We start from the raw sequence: 27922 nt of genomic DNA on the forward strand, positions 1-27922 counted from the left end.
TTCCCAACAAATGTTTCGTCCATTTTCTTGATATATATTTTAAAGTTGTATAATAAGAAAGAATCGGCCAAGTATATAAGCAGATTTGTTGCGAGATCAAGGTAACATGCATGTGGTGATTATGCATATATAGTAGGGTGGGGGAAGTTGGGACACCCTTTCGTTTAGTTTTTACTTTCCATTTGGCAGTAAACAAAGAACATTCAATGAATTATAGGACCTTATCCTCATGACTTCCGCAGACCGTTGTTAATTGTTTAAAACACGATCAGGTTATTTGGATATTATGTGTTAAAGGTGTCCCATCCTTCCCCACTTCACTATATATTATTTACAATGCTTCGGCATGCAGTATCACTTGTAATTGTGGCAACAGTAATAAGCGAAAAGTGTACCAGAATATATCAGCCGAGAATTTCAAATATCTTGGTTTCATGTTTGTAACTTTAAGACACAACAGCAACAACGTATCACGAATACCGCTAAATAATTATCATGTCTGCTATGAACCTTACTGTTGCAAAAGATCTTCACATATATAGGTTAGGGGAAGATGTGGAGACACCTTTTCATTCTGTTTTCTCGTCCCAATTGGTAGTAAACAAAGAAAGTCCGAAAAATTATGAAACCGTATCCTCACGACTCCTATAGACCGTTGTTAATTGTTTAAAATACGATCAGGATATTTGGATAATATGTGTTAAAGGTGTTCCGTCCCCACGATACATTTGTTGAATCGATCACAAAAGCAAGGACATTCTTCGCAAAAGAAATCAGCATCTACTGAGTTACTGAATGTTTTTCCATTCCCTTTTGCAGTAGTTTTACCATCTGAGGGTAAATGTCCGCAAACTCTGTCCCCTGTTTTGCGCGCACAGAGTTTACATAGTTCTCTAGCGCCCCCCTGAGCATATTAAGTCGCTCACGTTGGCTCTGATGTTCGTCCAGCCACCTACTGTATCTGCTTATTGACCATTCCATTACCTAAGTTAAGTTTGTAAGAATCAGGAATAGTTTTGCAAACTGTCAACCACAACTTATATATATAATGCGGTTCCCAATTTTTACAAAAGTAAAAATTGTATATTACTTATAAAAACTTAATTTGTAATACAGTATAATGAAAGTTTTGTAAACTTTTAAAGCACAAAATGCGGTTCCTAATTTTATTAAAAAAGGAAAATCTCCGTTACTTAATATATTCATACGAATACGAAATTTGTATTTCTGTTACAGTTTTGTAAACTGACAAAGTACAACCTACATAATGCGGTTCGTATTTTTTACAAAAGTAAAAAATGTTCATTTCTGAGGAAGTATATGAATATACAAATACAAAATTGGCATTTTAAAAAAACATTTGTACGCAAATAAATGCCAAAAGAACCAACTTAGAAACAAGTGTAATATCCCTGGCAGTAACAGTTTGCATTGTCTTTTAATAGCAGAAGCTTTGATAAAAACTTGCAGTGGTTTATATAGTAACCAGAAAAATGACTTATAGGAACGGGTTTGTGTTTTGTTTAAGAAATTTTTTATTTTGTTTTTGTTTAAAAGCAAGTTTGTTTCTAACATAGGCGTTTAAATGCGACGTGATTTGTATTATTAAAATTAAACAATAGCTTGTATTTTAGTAAGTATTAAGTAGGCAATATCACTATAGATGACTAGACTGCGCAAGTGCTGGATATGGCTAACTGTTTATGATTGTGGAATATGTTACAGTCAATTTGCTTCATAAAAATCCGGCGCCGTGGCAAAGTGTTTAGCGCGTCGGCCTCTAGCCCAGAAGGTATTTGTTCGAGGCCCGTCGCTGCTACCATTTTGTGCGTATGTGTCTTTGTATGAGACACTTATAACGTCCAACCCAGCGGTCACTTATGGGTTGTCTAAGTTGTCAGCCATGCATAAAAAATCACCATCAAGTTACTTACGTAGTAACTCGTAGGTGTAAGAAAACTAAACACCCGTGTTATAACGGCTGTCGTTGGCCCGCCATGCGAGGATAAATAAGTTACATACGTAGTAACTGGTAGCGGGAACAAGGTGCATAAACCGTGTTATAACACGGTTGTTTTCCGCCGCGAAAATGAACACGTTAGATGCATGTATGAATATACGTATGCTTGCAAATATATTTAGTTATTGTTACCTGGTATGGCGGCCTCACGTCAGGTGGCGCTCGAGAGAAAAGAAAATGCAACGCCGTGCTATAAGGGATGACGTCACCTATGGATGGGGAATCCCCGATGACGACATCGTTTTGAAACAGCAAGGGTCTGAACGCACGAAGCAATCTGTACGAAGACCCGAGGTCTGTTACCCGCTTGCATAAAGGTGATATAGCCAACTCCATCTGCGTAAATTGAACCGTTGTGAGTTTAATATTCAATTTAATTCGGGATTTAATATAAAAAAAAACGAGTTCCGGTTGCAGTCTATACCAAACCACATCTTTAATTGTTTAAACCACTGGGTTCTTGAATTGTGCAAGATTTATTTTTTTTGCAAAGGCCCAGCTAAAGGTGGCTGTACACAGTATCCGGAATTCGACCGTTTTGTCTGTTTTGTCCGGATTTCGATGCCGCGTGCGGAACTCGGTAATGGGTTTGCATACGACTTCGCAAGCGAATTCGCATGCCTGTGTACAGCCACCTTAAGCGTACTTTATAGGGACGCAAAATAACTTTATTCGTGCGTTCCCCCGTTTTAACGTGTTCTGTATGTGTTTTTGCAAAGGCCTAGCTAAATTGACTTTGTATAAAGAAACGCAAAATAAACTTTATTCGTGCGTGTGGGTCGTTGTAACTTATTCTCCCCGTGTGCAGTTACCAGTTATATTGCAGAGAATTACGCGAAGATAAAAATGTAAAAAAACATAATCAAACGTAAAACACTCGTCTGAGTAATCCGTTATTCCACCAACACTTAAAGTCGTTAATGCGTTTGGTAAATTCGTTTCTAATATAAATACAACAACAATATATTATCCGTCGCTAAAACCAAAAGACATAACGATTATTATTAAATATTTATTGATTCTCAACGGGCTGTTATGTATTATGTATTTATTGATATATAATCATGATATTCCTTAAGCAAGTGCTACTTTTAAAAATTAGGTCCACGGTGATATTCATTTGGCTTACGATTGTTATTTAACTATTGGAAAAAATATATAGTAGGGTGGGGGAAGATGGGACAACTGTTTATTCTATTTTCTCGTCCGGTTTGTTAGTAAATAAAGATCATTTAAAGAATTATAAAACCGATCCTTACGACTTCCATAGACTGTTGCTAATTGTTTAAAACACGATCAGGATATTTGGATTTTATGTGTTAAAGGTGTCCCGTCCTACCCCACCCTACTATATATTTATTTCTATAAGATTAAAGTCCTCACCTGATATTTTGAAATTACACAACTTTTTTAGAAAAAGAATTGTTTTTAACGTATAGTACTGTGGGGTAAGATGGGATACCGTTTGCACAAAATATCCAATATTTTTGTTTTGAACAATTAACAACGCTCTTTTAAAGTCGTGGGGCCACGGTTTTATAATTTTGTAAATATTCTTTGTTTACTATCGAACAGGACGACAAAAGATGAAAACCTAGACCATCTTGCTGCTTTATGCTTTATTGAATTGATTGCAATTTGCAAACAGGAAAAAATCGGTCGGATCAATTTTGAAAATAAAATGCAAAAAGTTGTCATATAAAAAAGTTAGACTAAAAATGTCGCCGTTTTTATTGTTGCGAAAACCAATAAAAACGACAAAAAGTTAAGTTAAAAATGGCACTTATTTAATGGTAAACACCGCATCATTGTTGGGGAGCTGACTGGATGTATGTTATAGTGGTTTACGTGCCAGGAACCATTAAGCTGCATTAAGTAACTATTTTAGCAGTGGGAAAAATTACGTCTGGAAATCATGTTTTTCGTGATGACGGCTTCTGGGATTTAAAAGTCCTTTAATGAATTGCTGCGTAAATCCCCGCATTAACCATATTAATCAAGCAAAGCAATTCAAATAATATTTTACTGATGTATTGCGCCCAATGGACGTGCATAAGCTCGCGGATTAATTCCAAAGGCGCCGTGCGCTGTAGGGGCGACAGTAGAATAGAAATCTGCATTCGGCGGTTAGGAATCTGGCTTCAATAATTTATTTGTAGCGAGCGGGGCTTACCTGGGCGAAATCTGCGGCCAGTTTCATTTTCCCTCCTTCGCTCATCGGAGAGAGAAGACTCGCATGACGAACAAACAGATCGATCGAACGATGACCAAGGGGAAGAAGGCTGAAGATTATTAACGGGAGATATTAGAAACATCGATTCGTTGGATTCGTCGCTCCCAGTGGGAAAACACGATCCAGGCGACCAGTAAAGCATTATATTGATAAACATTTGATATTATTGTCATATAATTTCAAGGAAACAATGCTTATGACCAAATATAATACACCCATAATTACATGATAAATGAATGTAACTTGCTTTATCCTCGCGTGGCCGGAAAACGACAGTCGTTATAACACGGGTGTTCATACACTAAGTGCCAGCTTGGGAGTTGCCATGAATGTTACTTTGTGGGTGATTATTTTTATTATGATATAATTTCAAGAGAACAAGGTTTATGACTGTATATGAAACACACACATAATTATAGGATATTAAACGCATTGGTTTGTGGCAATGTTATAACCAAGCCACCACCGTAAACAGGTCTCTAACCCACAGTGGTTCCTAACCATAGTACGGCGGCATTGTTGAATGGTTTTTACAATAATGCGTGGTCCCACTGGGAACCAAAGAAAAAAATGAATATGAGGTTTCGTTAGGGTAAGTTCCTCAACGGATATAAAGTTTTTCGGGTTATGTTTTATATTTAATAAGAAATATTTATCGGTTATTTAAAGTACGTTAAGCGTTTTTTTTTTTAAAAAAAAACGAGGAAAATAACCACATGTTTTAATTATCTCCAAGTTGCATAGGTAATAACGTTAGCGAGTATGATGATGTTGTATGAAACAGAACACCTGTGTTATAACTTATAATGATTGTTGTTTACCGAACGCGAGGATAAACAAGTTACTTACGTGGTAACTTGTAAGCAGGCACGAGGTGTATGAAACAGAACACCTGTGTTGTAACGACTGTTGTTGCCCCGCCATGCGAGGATAAATAAGTTACATACGTGGTAACTTGTAAGCAGGCACGAGGTGTATTAAACAGAACACCTGTGTTATAACGACAGTTGTTTTCCGAACACGCGAGGATAAACAAGTTACATTCATTCATTCTACAAAGTGATTCATATTAAAAGGGTGGAGACCGCACCAACCTCTCCATGACAAAATCTTTAAAGTCGAATTGACTGAAATGGTCTTTAACAACTCTGGACAGAAAATCACGGAGTTCTTTGACGTACAGCGAGCAGAGGGTATTCCCCGAAACCGAGTCCGCATCACTGTAAAATAAAAAAAACCGCGTCAAAACTAAGAAACTATTGAAAACGTGCTTGTTTATTGACTTGTAATAAATTCCGCGAATCTGACCCTGATCTGATGTTCGTATAGTTGAACGATTCTTGTGTAGTTAAATACAGTAATGATCTGGTGTTACGAAAACGTAACCAACAAAAGTCAAGTTTGGTTAGACTTAATTTTTGTTGGTTACTAAACTTGATTTTTGTTGGTTACGTTTTCGTAACACCAGATCACTACGTGCTTGTTTAACGTTGGAACATACTGTACTCGCGTTGATCACTTTACCATATATGGCGTCGGGCAGGTAAATACAGTAAACGTTTTAAACTTTATATGCCTACTATTTGTAGTCAAGTATAGCTAAAAAAATACATCTAAAATAATCTGTGTCAAAATTAAGAAATTATTGACCCAGAAACGTGTTTGTTTAATGTTGGAACATGTATCGTACCTATATAGTTATTTGATGTATTTGCTAGTCAAAAAAAATAAATAAAAAAAGTTAAAAAGTACGATCAAAACGAAACAAAAGCTGGTGTTTTTAATCGATTACGTGGTAACTCGTAAGCTGGCACGAGGTGTATGAACACTCGTGTTTAACGACTGTCGTTTCCAGCCACGCGAGGATAAAGTAAGAGGTTACAAAAAAAAATAATAAACCATTTTTTTATTCGATTTGCGCACAAACTGTACGTTCTGCTTACGTGTCAAAATCTTCATTATGCATTGTTAGTACGATGGCTTCAACCGCATCGGCAACTGATGACACCAGAGGTTGTACAGCGCCCGCCATAAGCAACGATAAACATTCCGTGGAAGCTCGTACAGTTTCTAACGCTTCAACTGTAAGCCCGCGTTGCTCGGATAGAAGCTATGGCATGGAAATGGGTGTTAAGGTATTTGTAGGTTGGGGTAAGACGGCACATGTGGTATTTTGTAGGTTGGGGTAAGACGGTACATTTGGTATATGGTAGGTTGGGGTAACATGGTACGAGTTATATTTTGTAGGTTGGGGTAAGATGGTACGTGTTGTATTTTGTTAGTAAACAAACATTTACATTATTATGCAATCCTATCTTCACAATTCCTTTTTTAAACCATGTTAAAAAGAAACAATCAACAATAGGTGTATCGCGTATATCACAACCGAATTACAGCGGTTTAAAAAAACACCACAAAGCTGTGTATTAGTTTTCCACCAATGTGGTAACTATACATCAGTCTTACCGGCGCTGCGGCGATTTAAAAAAATGCTTTAACCCGGTGGTCTCTTATGTTTTATTATTAGTTATTTTAATACGTGGCACATTGCACATACTTTTAAGAGGGATCTTTGCAGTTCATAAAGTGAATTGACCACCGAAATATTTCGGTTTTGTGCCGAAGTTGGTGGTCCTATTACTTGACTCGCGTCACCTTGTGTTTGTATCTAGAGGATGAAATAAAAGTTAAAATGATAAAGTGGGGTAATATAGTACACGCTATATTTGTAGGGTGGGGTAATATAGGACGTGTCATATCGTAGGGTGGGGTAAGATGGGATACGTTAAAAAGTAAATAAGGGTAAAACAAAAGTTAATACCGTAAAGTTGGATAAGATGGGACGAGTCATGCAGTAGGGGCGTGCATTAAAAGGGTGGGGTAATAAGGGACGTGTTGGACAGTAAAGAGGGGGAAGATGGGACATGCTTTCATTCTCTTTTCTCCTAACGTTAAGCACTGTTAATATTTCAAAACACGGTTGAGAAATTTGGGTACTAACGGTATCCCATCTTACCCTACAGTTCTATCTTTTAGTTGAATATTTGGAACAATATTTTGCAATGTATAAATGGTAAAAATTCGCATAGAGTTTTACGAACAAAATATGAGATAATCGGCCAGGTTTGGTTTATATTTAAGCAGAGAAATCATTAGACTATTTTATATGTAAACAAAACTTAACGTAGTGTAGTAGGGTGGGGAAGACGGGACACCTTTAGCATATAATATCTAAATATACTGATCGTGTTTTAAATAAACGGTCTATGGGAGTCGTGAGGATACGGTTTTATTATTCTTCAAATATTCTTTATTTACTGCTAAATCGGAGGAGAAAATAGAATAAAAGGTGTCCCATCTTTTCCCCACTATATAATATTTCTTAGTGTTAAAGAAATGAGCCAACATTGTCGTACACCCTATGTTCCCGGCGCTATGTAGAGACCTCGCACATACACAATGGAAAAACAAACAGAAGAAATGCAAAATTTGTTCTATTAAAGCTTTATATTCAAATTAATACTAGCCTTAGGTTAAAAGGGTTCGATTTTTAAATCGAAAATACTAATTTCGTTCCTTAATCCCATGTTCTGCTGGCTCGATAAATGTCCAATAGGGAAGGCTGGGTTTGACGTAAATCACTTCCCGAGACAATAACGCATTTGATTTCATGTTAGCGAAGGATGACATTTCTGTTTGGTGACTAACAGAGCGCATGCATTATTAAAGGTTAGGCACGTCATTGCGTGGGCTATGAGAAAAATAAGTTTCATTCGGTGGTTTCGCTTTGATTTTGGAATATATTTAAATAATAGAGACGTTGTTGTTAAAATGGAATAAAATTTGTGTGGTTACAATCGACTCCCATTGTCGGTGCGTTTTGAATCAAAAACATATTTTTATAATCGCTTTTATGTCTCTTTTATGTTACCTGTTAAAAGATTGTTTAATGAAATCGTCAAAACAACAACTTTTAAGAGCGCTACTGTCTGTCCAGAACTGCAGTTTGCGAGAAATTTAGAAATGACATAATTGTTTTGTTTAATATTATTTTAAACTCTTTATAACTGTCACAAATTTTGCAGCAATTAGAAAGCTATACTGGCCAAGGCAGAAGAAATGGGTTCTAAATTAAACCTGTAGCATGGGATAATTGCATGGGTTTTGACGATTTAAATACGCCAAGAATGAATAAATGAATGTAACTTATTTATCCTCGCATGACGGGGTAACGACAGTCGTTATAACACGAGTGTTCTGTGTCATACACCTTGTGCCCGCTTGCGAGTTACAATGTATGTAACTTTAAGGGTGATTATTTTAGGTTCATTTTGCGGCTGTAAGATTCGCTTTTTTGCACTATTCAAGGGGTTAGGAGTTCCAGGCTTTATTTTTTTTAAACTTTAAATGGAATTTGCGGCTGTAATTTCGAAGCTTTAAATTAACGATAAAGCGACTAAGCAGTGTGCTATATTAATGTGGGGAAAGATAGGACACAATTAGTACACAATATCCAATTATCGTGATCGTGTTTTAAACAATTAACAACGGTCTATGGAAGTCGTGAAGATACAGTTTTATAATTGTTTGTATTTTCTTTATTTACTATCAAGTAGGACGAAAAAATGGAATGAAAAGGTGTCCCATCTTCCCCACCCTACTACATATGAGACTACCGCATATGCTGTACATGCGGGCAAGCGTAGACGGGTGTAAATGCAGCGAGTATTTTTAGAAGCATGACGGATAATTTAAATCTTTTATTTTGGAGAACTCATTAATAATATATACCTTTCCCTACATTACACGTTGCAGGTCCTGTAGCATTACACCCTGTGCTGAATAAACGACATAAATGAGGCCATGACGCGAAAACTAAATATATAGAACGGCAATTAATGACTATTACTAAAACCCGGTAACCTTATCAGAGCTTATTATTAAACGTAAAAAAGTTACTTAGTTTTGCGAAGTTAAACGCTAATATAAGGTACTATTTTGACATTGAAACAAAAAAACTGAAATATTGTGTGAACATATTTCTTGCCGACAATACAGATTTTTAAAATTGTTTTTCCGAATCGTTTTTTTTTACATTTTGTAAAGGATGGGTTGGGGAAGATGGGACACCTTTTCGTTCTATTCTCGCCCCGTTTGGTATTAAACAAAGAAAATTCAAAGGATCACAAAACCGTATCCTTACAATTTCCATAGACCGTAGTTAATTGATTAAAACACGATCAGGATATTTGGATACCATGTGCTAAAGGTGACCCATAGTTCCCAACCCTACTATAAATATTTTTCCCAATTAATCATAAAATTAAGCCCATAGCCGTTGATTTTCTCTCATTTTAGAATAACGCAGCGTTTTACTGAAATACGTATGTATGTAAGTATACAAAATATAGACAAAAATTACGCGATAATACCCAAGATAATATGTAAAATTTTGGCGAAAAAGAAACTTTCAAAAAATTGCTCTTTTAGATCGTTTTAAATTATGATTACGCAGTTTCGGATATTGCGTAAAGGTATATACAAAAAAATATGAAAAAATACCGAATCATTGCTCTATTTTAACAGCGGGTTTCGCACGAATCCTAACCAAAAAAAAAACAGTCGAAACGTTTGTACAAATCTGTTATAGATTTTTCAATATTGTTTCCGAATTTAACAATAAACTCTATTGTTATAATACAATAAGACGTTACCAGCTGTTCAGATTTCACAGCAAACAGTTGGACAGTTTTAGCCACGTTCTTGGCCACAGCGCACCCCAGGTCGCGATCCACACTGACAACGTTCAATTCACTGGAAAAATCAATTTGTGTTAGATGGTATTTTGAATGAATGAATGTAACTTACTTATCCTCGCATGACGGGGCAACGACAGTCGTTATAACACAGGTGTCTGTTTCATACACCTCGTGTCCGCTTACGAGTAACCACGTATGTAACTTATTTATCCTCGCATGGCAGGCAACGACAGTCGTTATAACACGGGTGTTCTGTTTCATATACCTCGTGCCCGATTACGAATTACCACGTAGATAACTTATTTATCCAGCACGCATGGCGGGGCAACGACAGTCATTATAACACGAGTGTTCTGTTTCCTACACATCGTGCCCGCTTACAAGTTACCACGCATGTAACTTATTTACCCTCGCATGGCGGGACAACGACAGTCATTATAACACTGGTGTTCTGTTTCATACACCTCGTGCCCACTTACAAGTTACCACGTATGTAATGAATGAATAACTTATTAATCATCGCATGGCAAGGTAACGACAATGGTTATAATATGGGTGTCTTGTTAACCCGCATACGAGTTACAAAATATCTAAATTTGCATGTTGTTTTGTATGGCCCTCAACGGGTTACAAAATGTGCAACTATAATTAAATGTTTCGTTTTTACGTTGCATTAAAACAACAATGCCGTAGTCTAATATATATTTTGGGTAATGGGGGTAATTTAAACTTATTTATCGCATTTTTTCTACTGTGCGAAACAAAGGACCTCATCCATATTATAGAAGAAACTTTATATACGTGTCGATTTAAGTCGGAAAGGGACAGACGGACCAGAAATAGTATCTGGGCATTTAAAAGCATGGTTTAAATATTAGTATTAAAACATATGGTGTTCGCTCTTGTTTCAAAACAATAACTGTCATTGCGTTAATCTAACAATGGTCGTTTGCTACTAATGCGTTAGTGTATTCCTACGACCGGCATATTATGATTTATTCAGTATTTAGTCATAAATCATAGACCACCGGTCGATTTTTGACAGCATGTGTATTCAGACCTTGAAGGATTGGGTTTTTACCTTGACATTGCATTAATGATGGAGCCGATTTCGTCGGTTGAAGGAGGAGTTCGTCCACCGGTTGGAAAAACTAAGTTAATGGGGTCGAATAGACGTGAAAGCGATCGCTGTAAATAAGCTCGCTCGAAGTTAAGCAAGCAAGATCTCAGTTCCGACTCAGCACTGAAAAAGTAATGTAGAGTTTTAATTGGGGCAAGATGGTCCATATGTAGTAAGTTGGGGCAAGTTGGTCCGCATACAGTAGGTTGGGGTAAGATGGGACATGCATATATAGTAGGTTGGGGTAAGATGGGACATGTTTATATAGTAGGTTGGGGTAAGATGGTTCGTATACATTATTTGATAAAGGTATGTCTGGTAAGCTTTTTTAAGCAATTCGAAACTAAATTTTCTGTCTGAAACATAAACTTCATTTAAGTTATTCAAGTAACGGCACATAATACGTTAAAAACTTTTTGACGTTTTGCTCTTACGTTTAAACAATAAAAATAATTAAAAAGATGAACATTAGGGAAGAACGCACAAATTTTAATATCTTTAAAAAAATCAATAAAACTCACTCGTACGAGTTCCCGTCGTCTTTTAGGTGCGCTGACGAATTAGCTTGAAACGTTGTGAACTTATCGCTCGGAGCATCACTGACGCCCTACGTCAAAAATGGACCTTGTGACGTCATTGTTACACTCAACTAAATAAAATCCTAAGGAAAAATAAAACAGCGAGCCAGAAATAGGATATTCGGGTCAGAGTTACATAAAACGTAGGGCAACACTTTCGACGACATTTGTGTTTTATTCTGGATAGGTCAATAGTGCGTCTACCGGTTAAAAGCCAAGGCACACATGATGCGTAACGATTGTATTCTATTTAATGACAGATAGTTTAGGCCATAGGTGTCAGTTTTACTGTTGAATGTAGATATTGATATAGGTAGAGTAGGGTGGGGGAGACGGGACATCTTTAGCACATAATATCCAAATATCCTGACCATGTTTTAAACAAGTAACAACGGTCTATAGGAGACGTGCTGAGGATGCGGTTTTATAATTCTTTGAATGTTTTTTGTATTCTACCAAATGGGACGAGAAAGTGGAACGAAAATGTGTCCCATTTTACCCCTATAAAAACTCCACATAGAGAAGCGCATTCTGTGTTCGTCTGTTTTATGAGACAGGAATCAAATTAAACAAAAGTCATTAAGCGGAAGTTTGGCACTTTGGCGGGTATGGAAAGGTTGAATTTATTGAATGAATGTAACTTATTTATCCTCGCATGGCAGGAAACAACAGTCGTTATAACACGGGTGTTCTATTTCATACACCTCGTGCCCGCTTACAAGTTACCACGTATGTAACTTTGTTAGTGAATATTTTTGTGCAGTTTTTCATGTTTCTAATGTATGACCGACAATTTCATACATTAGGGTCTAAGTGTGTATAAATATTGAACAGAAACTATAATTAGAACAGCAAAGCTTGGTGATCCAGTTTCAGGATTATACTCGCAATTAAGTTCGGTTCGATAGAGAAATCCCAGGCTGCCTAATTACGATAAGGATCTATTCTTGCGGCGTTTGCTTATTTATAATCATGAAGCCCCGTGTAACGAAAGCCGACGGGTATCGGCTTCTGTGTTGCCTTATAAATATTTTAAACTTGCGCAAGCGACCCGACGGATTTGCCTAACGCCTTGACTGGTGCTTCCATTAATAAAGTCTGTGTCCATAGGCGTAGTAGTCAGTACGCGTATTCACTAACGTTATTTCCGAAAGGGTATGGTTTGTCTAATTTCAGTTATATGGTCACGCGTTCGTATCCATTTACAGTTGACGATTAACGCCTTGACTGGCGGTTCCATTACTGTAGGCTTTACCCGTTGGCATATAATTTTTGTTCGGAGCGAACTTTTCTGATATGTTTTGTCCGAAAAGATTTTTTTGTTTTGAATATAGGTCTAGTTTGGAACAGGTTGCTTTGCACATTATTTCAACATTTCTTTTGGTTTTGTTTTCACGTTAGTAATAAGCAAGGGGGAACAGCGTCATGTCTGCGCTGATTGGACGATAACCGGGGAATGAGTGACAAGCGTTCCCGTAGCAGAAAATCGAACACGTTATGAGCGGAAATGGTCTCTTATGTCGGATGATTCATGAATGAATAAATAGCTTGTTTACTTTTCATACACCTGGTGCCCACTTACGAGTTACCACGTATGTAACTTTCTGGGTGATTTTTTTATTTTTTTTAAACGACTCTCTGTCTTGCTCAAAGACACAAATACGCCCGCTACGGTAGCAGTGAGCCGCAACCCGTATTCGGTGCCGGACAACTTATAACGCAAGTAATTGATCGGGATTATATAAGAAACTTACCTCTATTATCATCTTATAACTGCTAACTTTTCCCCACAATTCGTTCACCAACCGTAGCAGTTTCGGGTATTCCCCCTCAAACGCCTGTGTGACGTAATTGGAGGCTGAAAAACAAAAGTTAGGATTGTGAAAACTCGCAACAACACAGCTTCAGTTAAAAAAGTCGGGAGAGAGTTTTAAAGTAAAAGTCAATTGTACAGGCGTTTAAACAAAACACGCGGTTGTACGCGCCGAATTCTTAAAACGAGAGCTGCAGTACATTTTAAGAATCATAGCTTATTTTATAAAAAAAAATTAAAAATACAAACTTGCCTTGAGCGGAAGCAGACAACTCTTTCTTTAAATTCTGAACCAGAAATTCCCAGAACTTTTTCACAAAGTGAACGTCACCTCCGCCCTGTATTAAATTAATATTTCCACAGTCGGTAAAACAACAATAAGCTTCCTTTAAATATAGTAGTGTGGGGGAAGACGGGACACCTTTTCATTCTATTTTCTCGTTCCATTTGGTACTTTGGTAGTAAACAAAGAACATTTAAAGAATTACAAAACTACAACTTCACGACTTTCATAGGCCGTTGTTGATTGTTTAAAACACGATCAGGACATTTGGACATTATGTGCTAAAGGTGTCCCATCATACCCCACAGTAACATACCAACCAATACAGAACCCATTAAAACTATCGCATGGGACGAGACGATTATATAAAACCTCGAAATACAATAACTGTGTTCAGTTTAACGTGAATACTTATGGAAATATGAATATTATTAAAATATTTTTACTAAACAATATGACGTACGATGTGATGACGTCATACGTTGGACGTATAATTTAATGGCGACATATTTAGAAAGTTTATTTTAATGACGTCATACCTATGACGTATAATTAATGACGTCATATTTATGACGTCTGATTCCACTTACCTTTACAAGTTCGTCAGTGAATTTTAAATGCGTCACTGGATCGCGTTTTTTTGATAAAACTTTCTGTAGGTGGATCATCTGTGGAGTTATAATACATTTGTTTGCAAGATATATCTTTTACTACAACGTATATTTGTGGAGTTATAACACACAGTTTTACACGCATTTTTATTTAACATTTATTTCTATATAACACACGTTTTTATTATACATACATTTTATTATACACACGTTTTTATTATACACACGTTTTTAATATACATACATTTTTATTATACTTTTCCATTCAACATACACTTTTATTAAAATTATCCAATAAAAACGCGGCCGCTAAACCCATAGTAGCAAATGTTTGTTTTTAATTTACGCGGATTACGGATTCCGGACGGTCTGTCATCGCCCCAGCAATTTTAAAATCTCATTTCAAAGTCGTGTTTTATTAATGGCCGTTGGTACCGTGGCATATTGCGTAAACAAATGTAGCTAGTAGGTGGGGTATTAAAGCGACGATTATCGTATAAAACGAATGATGTAATGCCGATTGCCGGCAGTTAACACTGATTATGGTTTTATATAGGTGTTAGGTTAACTGACTTGCACGCATATGTATAGTTAGGTAATGGTATGAAGTATTCACTCTTAGCTCAGGTTATTGTTGAAATTGGTGTATAGTAGGGTGGGGGAAGACGGGACACATTTAGCGCAATATCTCCAAATATCTTGATCGTGTTTTAAACAATTAACAACGGTCTATGAGAGTCGTGAGGATACGGTTTTATAATTCTTTGAACTTTCTTTGTCTACTACCAAATAGGACGAGAAAATAGAATGAAAAGGTGTCCCATCTTTTCCCACTCTACTATATAAAAGTTACATTAGTAATTCATAGTATTTAGCTTACTAACCTGCAGACACGCGGCCGATATCTGGTCCATAAGCATCTCAATATTATTCCACAGTCGAAGTCGAAACTGAGCAGAATTACCAGGTGTTGGTATACTACCGGTTGCTTTGCCCGGCCCTGGAATGCAAGCGTTTTAAAATTACAAGAATTTGAATAAGAGACTAAGACGATGCCATTTAAGCGAAATATCCATATTTTATTTTACAGCTGGTTAAGGTGCCTGTACAAAATATCCGGCGTGCGAATTCGCCTACGTGGTCGTATGCAAAACCCATAACCGAGAGATGCAAAACCCATAACCGAGACCTTTTTATTTTATTTTCTCATACATTTTGGTAGTAAACAAAGAACATTGTTTAAAACACGGCCAGGATATTTATATATTTTGAGCTAAAAGTGTCACGTCTTCCCCCGCCCCACTCCCCTTATACATAACCCATATAAAGTATAAAGCGTTGTTTACTTTTACAGCGTAGCATACGTTATGAGTTAGTAGGGATTTGATTATAGTCTATTCTCGGTATATAGGTTTACACAACAGTAATAAAATTTTTGCTCTGCTTTTCGCGGAAAGTAGCAGTCAATTAAACTATTACATCTCTTTTGTAGCTAAATTAATGCGATTTAAGAAGACACGTCTGTCGGTTTGAAAAGCATTGTAACCTCTGGTCTGGTAATGTTTTCGATACATGTTATTTATAAAATCAGGGGACCAAAATGTCAGCAGTGCTTCTCAACCCCTACGTATCTTGACGACAGACAGTTGGACAGTTGATTTGGTTACGCCGCCTATACTACAGTGGTTTAGAAACAGGTTGATACTGTAATAGTTAATTCAGATAATTGTGTGCTGAATAGGTGTATTTTTTAACTTCGCATGGCGGGCAACGCCAATCGTTATAATACGAGTGTTCTGTCCCATACACCTCGTACACGCTTACGAGTTACCACGTATGTAATATATCAGTGAGGTCGTTCGAAGGAATGTAGGCCAAAGTTGGTCTATTACCACATTATTGTATATAGTTTAAAGTAAATGAATGAATGTAACCGTTTATCCTCGCATGGCGGGGCATTGACGGTCGTTATAACATGGGTGTTCTGTTTCATACACCTCGTGCCCGCTTACGAGTTACCACGCATGTAATAAATTAGGGGGTCTTTCTGAAGGGGCGCGAAAAATTCGGAATCGATTTGGCCTATTACTACTTTCTACATTGCGTCAATTTGTATGCATTCTTACTCAAACAGTTGTGTGAAAGCTGCTTTGAAAATTTTCCCCCAAAGTTTTGCCAATAATTTATGATTAGTATTTGAGTTGTCCCGCAAAAAGGATTAAAAGCAATCCAGCAGTTTGACATAATGAAAAACTTGCCTTTGTTAGACATCTGGTTCACTGACGCCTGAGATAGGATATTTACATCCAGTGCTTCAGAGATGTTACGTTTCATGTTTGTCATTGCGTCGGTGCATGCGGTTTCTATCGGGCTTCGTAACAAACCTAGGTTGTAATACACCTGTAGAGCGGTAGCGGTGTGCGTCTGATTCTGTAGAGAAAATGATAAGTTTTTAGTTCAAACCCTGTGCATGTATAGTCCTGTGGAGGAAGATATCTTTAGCACAGAAAATCCAAATATCGTGACGACCTGACCATGTTTTAAACAACTAACAACGGTCTATAGGAGTCGTGAGGATACGGTTTTATAATTCTTTGAATGTTCTTTGTTTACTACCAAATGGGACAAAAAATAGAATGAAAAGGTGTTTTTGTCCTCACGACAATGCATGAAAATCTTAATGTTTCGCTAGCAATTGGCATGCATGCCCCTTTGCAATTTTTTTTAGTTAAAAAATATTCATGTTCCGTTAGTATGCTATGCGCCTATAAAATACAACGCGCATTTTACCAGTGTAGAATTGCCCTGTTCCAATAAACGACGCGCTTGGCCGTCTACTTCTTCTTTGGCCCGCCGAATAAAGTTTCTGTCTTCTTCAATTACTTCTATCCCACTTAGATCGACGCCTTGAGAAAGATAGTCTGCGAATATAAAAAGGAAATGTGTTTTATTCTTCTTCACCGTCTCATTTTATGGTACACGAAAAATATTTTAAAAATATATAACTGTATCTTCACGGCTCTAAAACAGCGCTGTTAATTGTTAAAAAACACAATCAGAAAATATGTTTTATTTTTTTTTGTCTCATTTGGTAGAAAACGAAAACTATTTTTAAACTATTATATAACCGTATCCTCACGCCGCTAAAAGATTGTAAAAACACGATCCGGATACATGTTTTTATTTTATTTATTTTTTAAGATGGTCCATGCTCAAATAATTGTTAAAAACACGATCCGGATACATGTTTTTATTTTATTTACTGTCTCATTTGGTAGTAAACGAAAAACATTTACATATTTATTTAACTGTAGTAGTATATTTACTAATATAAACAAATTAAAACAAGGTACAGTTGTTTGGGGTAAGATGGTCCAGGTTTTCATTCTGATTTACCGATCTGTTTTGTAGTAAACAAAAAATATTTACAGAATTATTTATGGCCACATAGTCATGATTTGAGATTCGAATATACGGTTATTTAATTCAATGAATGTTCTTTGTTTACAACCAAATGAGAAGCTAAAATAAAATGGGATAAAACATATTTCCTGATCGTGTTTTTAACCATTTATTAATGCCTGGACCATCTTACCCCAGCACCTACTGTATAATAGTTGTAATATTTTCTGGTTAAAAATTAAACATATTTTGACCTAACCAAAATGTTGTGACTTGTGAGATAGATCGATCATGTTATTGCTAGTAATGGTAGCTACGATTTAGTTAGGTGTATGTATTCTTATAACGGAGCTGTGTATTTGGTTAAACTCAAACTGAAAGTGAAAGGCGTAGTTCACGTACCGGATGGACTCGATTTTTTTGTTTTCCTGTTTTATAAGTCACATTTACGAAATCATATAAACGGGGCAATAACTAAAAGTTGCCTCGCAATAAGTTTTGTTTCAGTTTCATACCCGCTAGGTCTAAACAACACACTAATGGCCAGCAAGAGTATATGATTGCTGAGAAAAAAGCTCCAAGTAACGTCGCCAATAAATCAATGAAAGGAGCAAAGCTTAGTTGGCTGAGTGACAGGAAAGGAAAGTTAAGTTCAAAGAAACATTTGGCGGTCGTGGCGGCGATCGATGCCAGTTAAATTGACATGTATCTCGGGGTTATAGTTAGTAGCATGACGCTTGTGTTTAGCCGGTACAGGTGGAAAGCCACGGATCAAAAGGCAACGGCGTGGTCATGTTTGAAGTAAGAGCGTGCTATTATTTGGGCATTAACGACACATTAGGGCCGCTCGATAAATTGACACGGGTACGATGACGTATTGGGCTGAGGAACGACGCTCAACAGATAAGCCATCACGCAGCAGCACAGACGAGTTTGCGAGGCGGGGCAGCAACCATCACAGATCAATTTCATCGAGCGAGTGAACGGCGGTGCGACGTTTCGTATGCTGGTTACACAAATTTAGTATTGCCCTGTCACGTCCAGAGACAGACGGCCGCTAACTTCGTTTTTAGTTTAGTGAGGCAATATTTGATTGCGGGTGTATGGGAGAGATTTAGCGTTGTAGATTTTCGTGTGTAGTTTAAATGGTGTATAACCCCATTACAAGGAATGCTCAGTACTAGTAACTTAGTTTTTTTAAGTTTAGTGAGACAGGATGCAATTGCTAATAAATGAGAGCGATTTAGCGATGTAGATTTTTCGTCTATATGGTTTAAACGTGGTACGGCTCTGTTGCAAGGTAGGCTTAGCAAGCGGCTCAAGTGCTTGGCCACAAAAGCCTCAGCAATGCCATAAATCAAATCAAACATTGACGAAAGACGGTGACGTGTATTGAGGTCCAAAGAAGTTAAGTGAGTGACCAGCACCACGACCCTGTGTTTAACCGCGGCAAACAAACGAGACGACCATACCTTTCAATTACTTAACTCTCCAAGAATATATGGCCTTGTAGAGATAATTTTTGGGAAAACTGTAGAGTAGTTACACCACATCAGAGGCGGTACGTTGAGTTAAGGTAATAAATGTTGTTCAGGCATACGGAGTGTTCAATGTTACCAAACAAAGGTTAACTGTGGAGATAGACTTCGACTTTATCTAGCAAGTAATGAGATCTTCGGGTTTATTATTAACTGGTAAAGTAATAACCTTCACGCAGGTTATGTAGATCAGGACGACGCAACTACTTTGTAATTTCCCGTTTAAGCGGGAAAGGTAGTATAGAAAACCTGGATTTAGCGAAAAACAGCCGATCAAGCGGGTTTACTGTACTGTACAAGTCTAAATGCCACAGAGATCGCCTATCGCTTGATTTTAATAAACATCACGCACGCCAGAGGACTTTTGAGTCAGATGTTTACCAACTGTGCGTGCTAGGTAGGCCGAGGGCATATATTGTGTGGTCTTGCCAGGCTATGGAAAATATTTACGTAAAGTTGGAAGCTAATATTGATACGACGGAAGTTTGAGATTCGCTTTGCCAAAGATACGAGTAAAACAACATATAAATAATTAATGCGCAATACAATGAACCGACGACGAGTCTCCGGCAATCAATCAGGTTGAGGCAGCACATAGGGCAATACCCAGTGTGGGGAAACACAGAACCAACATATATAGCTACATTAACAGCGGCGACGTTAATTGCTGGAGGACCTTACGGGCGAGGTCGAACATCAGTTAAGAGGAATCAATAACATGACTTAAAATTTCCAGAATGGCTGAGCCGAATTCCCATACTGGCGGGGGACCGGTTTCACTTTTAATTATTGCATAATTCATGAAGCTACGGCGAGGCGAAACATGGTATCTTACACGTCACGGGTGGCATGACACGTAATGGATGTGATTTTTTTACGACAGGCACCGTCACATATATAGGATATAGTGGTGATTTTAACATGGGTGGGGGAATGTTGTGCCAAAAAAGATAATGCTTAAAATGAGTTGTGTAAACCTGAAAACGGGGACAAACTTCGTGCCGGTGACTATCGATCTACCGAGGAATCTGACAGAAAACACGAGCGAGAATTTATTCAATATTGTCTCAGTGGGCGAAGCTATCCCGATAGTTTTGCTCATTATTGAGGTTATATTCGGATTTATATTCAACACATTTGCAATCGTTCTTTACTGCAATCGAAGAGGTCTACTGCAGAATGCTGGAAACATGTTCACGGTAACGTTTTTATCATTATTTCACCTTAATTTTATAATGACGGTAGTAATTAACAATTCCACGGCGGTGCTAATCACGTTTGCTAAGCCGATCGATTTAAACTAACGTAATTTGCAACACATGTAAATGTAATGCATTTTTGATGGGAAAACGACGCAGGTAAAAACCAACAAAATCCCGATTGTCACCAAATTCTGATTTTTGTACAATAGGGTGGGGGGAGATGGGATACATTTTCATTCTATTTTCTTACTCCGTTTGGTAGTAAACAAAAAGTATTCAAAGAATTATAAAACCGTATCCTCACGACTCCCATAGACCGTTGTTAATTGTTTAAAACACCAGGATATTTGGATAGTATGTGCTAATGCTAAAGGTGTCTCATATTACCCCAAAGTACCATATATATATTTTTGATCGCAGGTCAGCCTCATGGCGGTCGATTTACTTTTCTGTGGGTTTTGCCTTCCGCTGACAATCGTCATTGAATTCATCAAAACAACGTCTTTCTATCAACTAAACAATCTCTGCATGGCAACAAGGTGTTTCCTTATGTTTAGCGCGATTGGCAGCGCTACTGGGACAGCACTATTGGCGCTGGATCGAGGCGATATCAGTCTTCGGCCTTCCAGAAGGTTCTTCAGTGGAAAGCGCCCACTTATTGCCATTATATTCGCATGGGTCGTTTCCTCGGCGGGCCTTATCATCCCAATGGTAGCAATTTGGTTATACGACTCATTTACCGAGCTTAAATACACGGACAAGCCGGCAAGGGCGACCAAACTAAACTGGATACCAAGCCGTGGGAGTTTGGAGATGCTGGTCGAGTCTGGGGCAAGGACAGCAACGAGTTCTGCACTCTGCGACACTAACTGTAACTCTATTTGCTATAAAGACCAATGCACACTAACCCACACCGAACTTGCGGTTCGTCTCGGGTATCAAATCACTGTTTTCGTTGCGGCTGGGGCAATCACATTAGCTATTTACACGAAGATCATACTCTACGTACATAAACGTAGCTTCAGGTGGGCGTCTCTATTAGTTGTGATATAAACTATATGATATAAGCGGTGCAATGAACATAGATAAAGATTTATAACGATTTGATGGCATTGTTAAACTATGAATGAATGAATGAATGAATGAATGAATGAATGAATGAATGAATGAATGAAACTATTTTATCGACGCATGGAAAACGATAGTCGTTGTAACACAAGTGTTTTGTTTCATACACCTCGTGCCTGTCCTTACCTAATATTTAGGTCACGAAACTTAAACTATGTGATATTCCTTATGGGAGTCACGTTTTTGAAGTATTTTAACAACCTGTATTGAAATGTGTTATGAACTGATTAAAGTAAACAAAGGATTAAGCTTTTAAACCGAAACGTTTCAGATAAAAACATATTCTACATGGACTGTCATTGAAAGTAATAAGACTGGCTTAAAAACTCCGTTTAAGGGGCTAGATGAATGCTATTTTTATGTGTTTTATACATAAACTGCTCTAAAGGTGACTGTACACAGTATCCGGAATTCGTTGGTTTTGTCTGTTTTGTCCGGATTTCGCTGCCGCATGCGGAATTGTACACGTTGGACACGGGTTTACATACGACTTCGCATGCCGGATACTGTGTACACCCACCTTAAGGGAACGACTTTTTTTTTTTTTTTGCAGGGAAGAAAAGAAACGTGGGCTTGGGATCTTAACAAGCAAGCGGAACGAAACGAGAAAGCAAACATCGTCCATGATGACACAACTAATATGCTGCGGTTTTAAGGACCAACGTGGTGCCTTGAAAATGGAGGGAGTTAAAACGCAAACAAATCTAGAAAACTCGGCAAAAACTGAGACAACTGTGAGTTTGGGTAAAGATATCAACACTATCACGGAATCGTATGGGAGTATGGTTCAGAACGAGCAAAGGAATAATACAAGCACGGAGAACAACAGGACGGAATATGGCGATACTCCTGTGCGCCAACCAGTGGTGGTCGTGGAGAGCATAGAACCATCGTCACATAGCGCTAGAGAGTCTCATAACGATTGCCCGCCATTGGAGAACGGGACATTGGTTACGGATTCGGTGCAAAGTAAACCTGAAGAACATAAAACCGATTTCGCGTCTGTAGCTTTATCGATAACTGTCGTTCTCGCATTGAAACGAATGGTAGCAGCGAAGGTGAAGAGAAAACAGAAAAAGTTAAAGCATTTAAGGCGAATGACGATCCTTATTATTGTAACGTTTTTCGTGAGTTGGGTTCCGTTTCATATTCTGCCGATGGTGCAGTTTCTAACCAAAGACACCCCGAACCTCTTTATAATCTGCCATGCTTCTGATTGCGCTGGAAGTCTTGAGATTTTGAACTCTACAAAGTTTGTGAGCGTCCATAATGCGAAAGTGGAAAACGAGAAAAGTTTCTGGAACGGTTTGTTCTTATGGACACTCGTGTTCGCTGCAGCGTCATCGGTGCTTAACCCGTTCGTGTACAGTTTCTCCCGCGAGAAAATCCGGGAAGATTTCAAGAGAACGTTCGGTTTCAAGATCAAGTTTAGACGCAAAGAGAAAAAGTTTTCCGCCGGAAATCGGATGCGAACCAGAGGCGGATCGGCCATCTGGTCGTCGCAATGGGGGCGGAAACGAAGGACCGAAACTGGGGCAAGAAATGAACGAAAGTCACCATGTAAGCAGTATAGGAAGGACTCCAGAAGTGACTACAAAAAGTCAAGCGTCGATAAAGGCGAATATTTAAACCATGAACCAAACGCCTGTGAGCGACTTCTCACATCGGATATAAATGAACATAATGTTGTAAAAAACGTGAATTCGAACAGTTACACTGATACTGTAGTTAAGTATTGAGCCACTGCTATACTTTCTTTCTTTCTTTTTCAATTACAAAACTGCCGATGTCCAGATTCAAAATGTACCAGGTGTCAGTTACTATAAACTATGAAGGGTTAAGAGCCTTGCAGTTACAAACTGTAGTGGCAATATAGTAGGGTGGGAAGACGGGACACCTTTAGCACACATTATCCAAATATTCTGATCGTGTTTTAAACAATTGACAACGTTCTATAAGTCATGAAGATAAAGTTTTATAATTCTTTGTTTACTACCAAATGGAACAAAAAAATAAAACGAAAAGGTGTCCCATCTATAAGATTAAAATATATTGGAGCTTCACAAATACTATGTATATAATATATATAATGATTCAAGCTTATCAATACGTAAAAGCAGCTTTGCTATGAAAGTTAAATTTGCACAAACACTCGTGTTCACATGGTTTGCAACCATTTGCACCTTTTTGTAGCAACGTTTCTTCAAACTAAATTGTTTCGTATAAATGTTTTTGTATCATTAAAATAAAATAAAAATAAGCTAGTATGCAGTTTGCTGGTGAGGCCCATGCGGTAGCACTCTGGGTGTTGGGGCAATGGCCAATCCTGGCCTAAATCCTATGACCCATGACGTGCCACGCTGCGGGACCTCAGATAGAAAAGAATGTTCAAATAGATATAAACTAACTAAAGAGTTGCTTCACAAGCTAAAACACAAGTACAAGGTTGCAACAACATTAGATCCCAGTCCAAATTAAAAAAAAAACAATGTTACAATTAAATAAAATGTAGGTTACAGTGTGTGGAAAATTAGGGTAAAGCCTAAACTGTGGTTAACGGACAAATTGTTCCGTAAAAAACAGACCTCTGGTATGCCTTGCTGGAACTAACCCATATTAACGTATAGACTTAAACTAAACTAACTTAAGTTTAAAGTGAGCCATGCTGTATGTATTAACTATGCATAGTGGATTCATGCATCTTATGGCCACCACTGCACCATTAACATAAAAAAACCGTATATAGTTAACTTCTGCCCCCTTATATTTTTCTGGCTGCACAACTGATTGTGGGCATATATTTCCTTGGGCAAGCTTAACGTTCATTGCTCCAACCCGGTGGTCACTACTGGGTTGTCTAAAACGTCAGCCATACATAAAAGAAAAATTCTCCAGAAAAAAACATTCACTTACAAAAGTACATCAGCGGTAACTTGCAAGCGGGCATGAGATGTTTATGAAACAGAACACTCACATTATAACAACTGTCATTGCCCTGCCTTGTGAGGCCGAGGGTAAATACTAAATAAGTTACATAAATCCATACATTCAACTCACCCAATTCACTTAGACTTTGAGCAGCTTTAGTTATCTCTCTTATTCCACCATTTAGTTGTGTGTGGAGACGTTTACTGAGTCTTTGGATTCGAATAATTCTTCTTAAAAGATCGCAGGTGGCCTGGTTGTAAAAAACTTGAATGATTAAATGAAATTGTTTCGTCTCTTCTGTCACGACAACGAAGATCAAAAGAGTTGACAAAAGCGAAAAAATGGGTAGTAACGGTAAAACAACAGTTGTTAAAACACGCTTGTTGATAAAAAAAAAAGATATAATGTTTTGGTACAGACAATATAATGTCAAAATTAAATAAATAACATTTAATTAAACATATTACAGTTCTAATTGGAAGAAAAGTGTGCGTAAGGACACAACCCAAACAATGGGGGGAGTCGGTCTTAAAGAAGATTGATCCAAAAATTGAAGCATGATGGAAAAGCAAAACCCAGAAAAAGAAATTCCACCAAAGTTTACAGTAAACACTTGGAATTAATGACAAGAAATGACCTTATTTACTAGGTTAGGGGAATTTTTTTCAAATTTAATACTTAGTTGTAAAGGAAAGAATATTCAAATTATATATATTATATAATACTAAGTTTTACTAGTGCAATTACCTTCTAACATGTAACCATATGATATTACTATGTTTTACTTCTGTTATTTGCAGATCGAACTTCAATATTTCAAAACATAAGCAGAAAGAAGAGTAAAACAAATTAAAAACAATTTAAAAAAAAACAAATTTAAAAAAAATAAAAATCCGAAACAAAAACAAAAAGGAATTATCATTGAAAATAAAAATAAAACTATTTTACGTAAAAAATATTCACAAATAATGAATGTATCTCACACCTGTAACCTCCCCAGCTGTATGGTTCGTGATTGTATTTTCTGGTAAGGTTCCCCCACTTTGTTACGAATTCTGTGGTGGAAATATTACGTTAGATTTGTTGTGTTCATGTTTTTGTTGATCTGATTTAGTTCAGGGTTTTAAATATCATTTTTTTAACTAGATGAAAATTTTAATAGTTATTATTCATTACAGCAGAAAAAAAGTGGCAAATCTTTTTAAAAAAAGTTTGTATCTTTAGACACAAACTTATCGGCTGTTAACAAAAAAAAACATTTCTTTCCTGGTAAAAAAAACTAAAACTCATAAATTCACATTTTTACAACAAGAGCGATTTACTAATATATATATAGTAGGTTGAGGAAGATGGAACACCTTTTCATTCTGTTTTCTCGTCCCATTTGGTAAAGAATATTCAAAAAATTATAAAAGAGCATTCCCATGACTCCCATAGACCGTTGTTAATTGATTTAAACACAATCTGGGAATTTGGATTGTAAGTGCTAAAGGTGTCTCGCAAATATTCTATATATATAACCACAACACAAAGAATTTTTATGTAACATTAACTACCTATCTACAACAGCTTGCAATGAATTGATCCTCGTTTGCATCATAGTGAGAATTCCTTCTAAAGATTCAATACCTGTCGCTTGTGCTAAGAGATCTTCATGGCGTGATGCAATCTGTTATCAAGTTAGTAAAGGTTTCTTAACCAGGGGTGCTAGAAGTGTTCCTAGGGCAGCGTTTCTTAAACTTGGGTAAATTCCTCGTATTTAGGGGGTAAATAAGCCACCAATCAAAATCCAAATCAGTTGACGGGAGACACAATTGGAGTAATTAACCAGACATTGAACAACTCGTTGCCAAAAAGCTAGCACATTCGTCGCATTAAATATAACTGATGTAATTAGTTGTTTTCGCTTTTTAATAAACGAGCGCCATATTACATATTGGGGTAAATCTGATAAGCATCTTTGTAAAACAGGTAAAGCATACAAAAAAGTTTAAGAACCACTGTCTTAGGGAGTGCGGACTTCATACAACCAACTTTTTTTTGTGAGACAAAACAAAAATAAAACAAAAACCTTTACAATCTATCGGTCGCATAACTGTATTTAAAGTTGTTAATCCTTAAAAATATTTAAATAAAAATAAATTAAAAAAAACTTTCCAATATTATGGTCGCATAACTGTAATTTAAGTTGTTAATCCCTAAAACAAATTTAAACGAAAATAAATTATAAAAAAAATTTCCTATCTTATGACTGCTCACCTGTGATTGAAGTTGTTTATCCAATATACTGATCCCATCCATAAGCTGGGCCAACCTTTGTGATATTGCTGCATTCTGGATAACTTGTGTTGCATATTCCTGCACCTCAAAGTCATCTTGCAAGAAATCCGATAGGATTTCTATTTTTGAGGTAATTGATTGATAAGTGCGCATGAATGAAACTTGCTCTAGCCTTGCGTGGTCCGTAAATAACAGTCGTTATAATACGTAAGCAAACCTCATGCTCACAAGTTTTCATGTATGTAACTTTGTGGGTGATTTTTTCTGTATTGCTAAAAATTAATTTGAACAACCCATTAGTGACCACTGTACTAAATTAATTGTGTTTTTCCTGCCCAAGGACATAAATAGGCCAACGGTAATGTACATATAATATACAAACTGGTAATGAAGCCCAAGAAATGCATTGCCTAGTATACTCGGTATTACATTTGTGTATATAAATAGCAGTGAATGCGAAAATATCTATTTCGCAAACCGCTTAGTTTTAAAAAGCAAACTTTTATGTGTTTTTAAAACTTTAGCTTACCGTCTGATGCAAATGAATGCAGAAAGTCACTACTTTCGTCTTCAAGAGCCATCACACTATACTAATTATTTTTAAATTCGAAATAATTTTAATTTTTATCAATTTATAAACATTCTAACGTTTTTCCACGCTGTCAGTCTGCTTATTGATGCATGACATCAGCTGAGTACATCATGACTGTGCATTATGCGTTCATAGACATCATGTGTCGTAATAAAGAAAGAAATACAGTATTTTACAACAGTTTTAGGAAGACGTTAAAACTGTTAAGTTGATTAATCATGAATCGTAGAGTCCCAAAGCTTATAATTAAACCGGATTCCGGATCGAGTCGCGCTTCGACACTTATATTTGATGGGACGAAGCCGACAACGCGAAAGAAACGACAACAAGTTAGTTCACTTGCCCTGGACGCCCAGGAGAGTCTTATTTCTACTAACACCTCGCAACCACCAAGCCCAAGGAAAAAGTTGTACAGACGACGATCTAAATCATACC

The 27922-nt window shown here is 37.1% G+C and overlaps 2 protein-coding genes across 2 annotated transcripts; one reads left to right on the forward strand and one right to left on the reverse strand.

The window, feature by feature from the left end:
- Window positions 1-415: 415 nt before the first annotated feature.
- On the reverse strand, window positions 416-27590 carry LOC149743629 (conserved oligomeric Golgi complex subunit 5-like). Its single transcript, XM_089873863.1, has 20 exons — window positions 27425-27590; window positions 26875-27014; window positions 26172-26284; window positions 25601-25670; window positions 24745-24865; window positions 17208-17338; window positions 16676-16847; window positions 15302-15417; window positions 14397-14474; window positions 13777-13861; window positions 13465-13568; window positions 11654-11739; window positions 11094-11255; window positions 9968-10067; window positions 6811-6921; window positions 6197-6363; window positions 5348-5473; window positions 4194-4302; window positions 2153-2356; window positions 416-984 (listed from the first exon to the last, which is right to left on the reverse strand). The coding sequence occupies exons 1-20, from the start codon at window positions 27474-27476 to the stop codon at window positions 781-783; spliced, it is 2451 nt and encodes an 816-aa protein (XP_089729989.1). The 5' UTR covers window positions 27477-27590; the 3' UTR covers window positions 416-780.
- On the forward strand, window positions 18087-24269 carry LOC149743630 (uncharacterized). The gene is made up of 3 exons (XM_089873896.1): window positions 18087-20556; window positions 20980-21584; window positions 22241-24269. Exons 1-3 carry the CDS (start codon window positions 20311-20313, stop codon window positions 23424-23426), a joined length of 2037 nt encoding a protein of 678 aa, XP_089730022.1. The 5' UTR covers window positions 18087-20310; the 3' UTR covers window positions 23427-24269.
- Window positions 27591-27922: the final 332 nt, after the last annotated feature.

The sequence above is a fragment of the Ciona robusta genome, chromosome 1, assembly GCF_009617815.1.
Source record: "Ciona robusta chromosome 1, ASM961781v2".
NCBI lineage: Eukaryota > Metazoa > Chordata > Ascidiacea > Phlebobranchia > Cionidae > Ciona > Ciona robusta.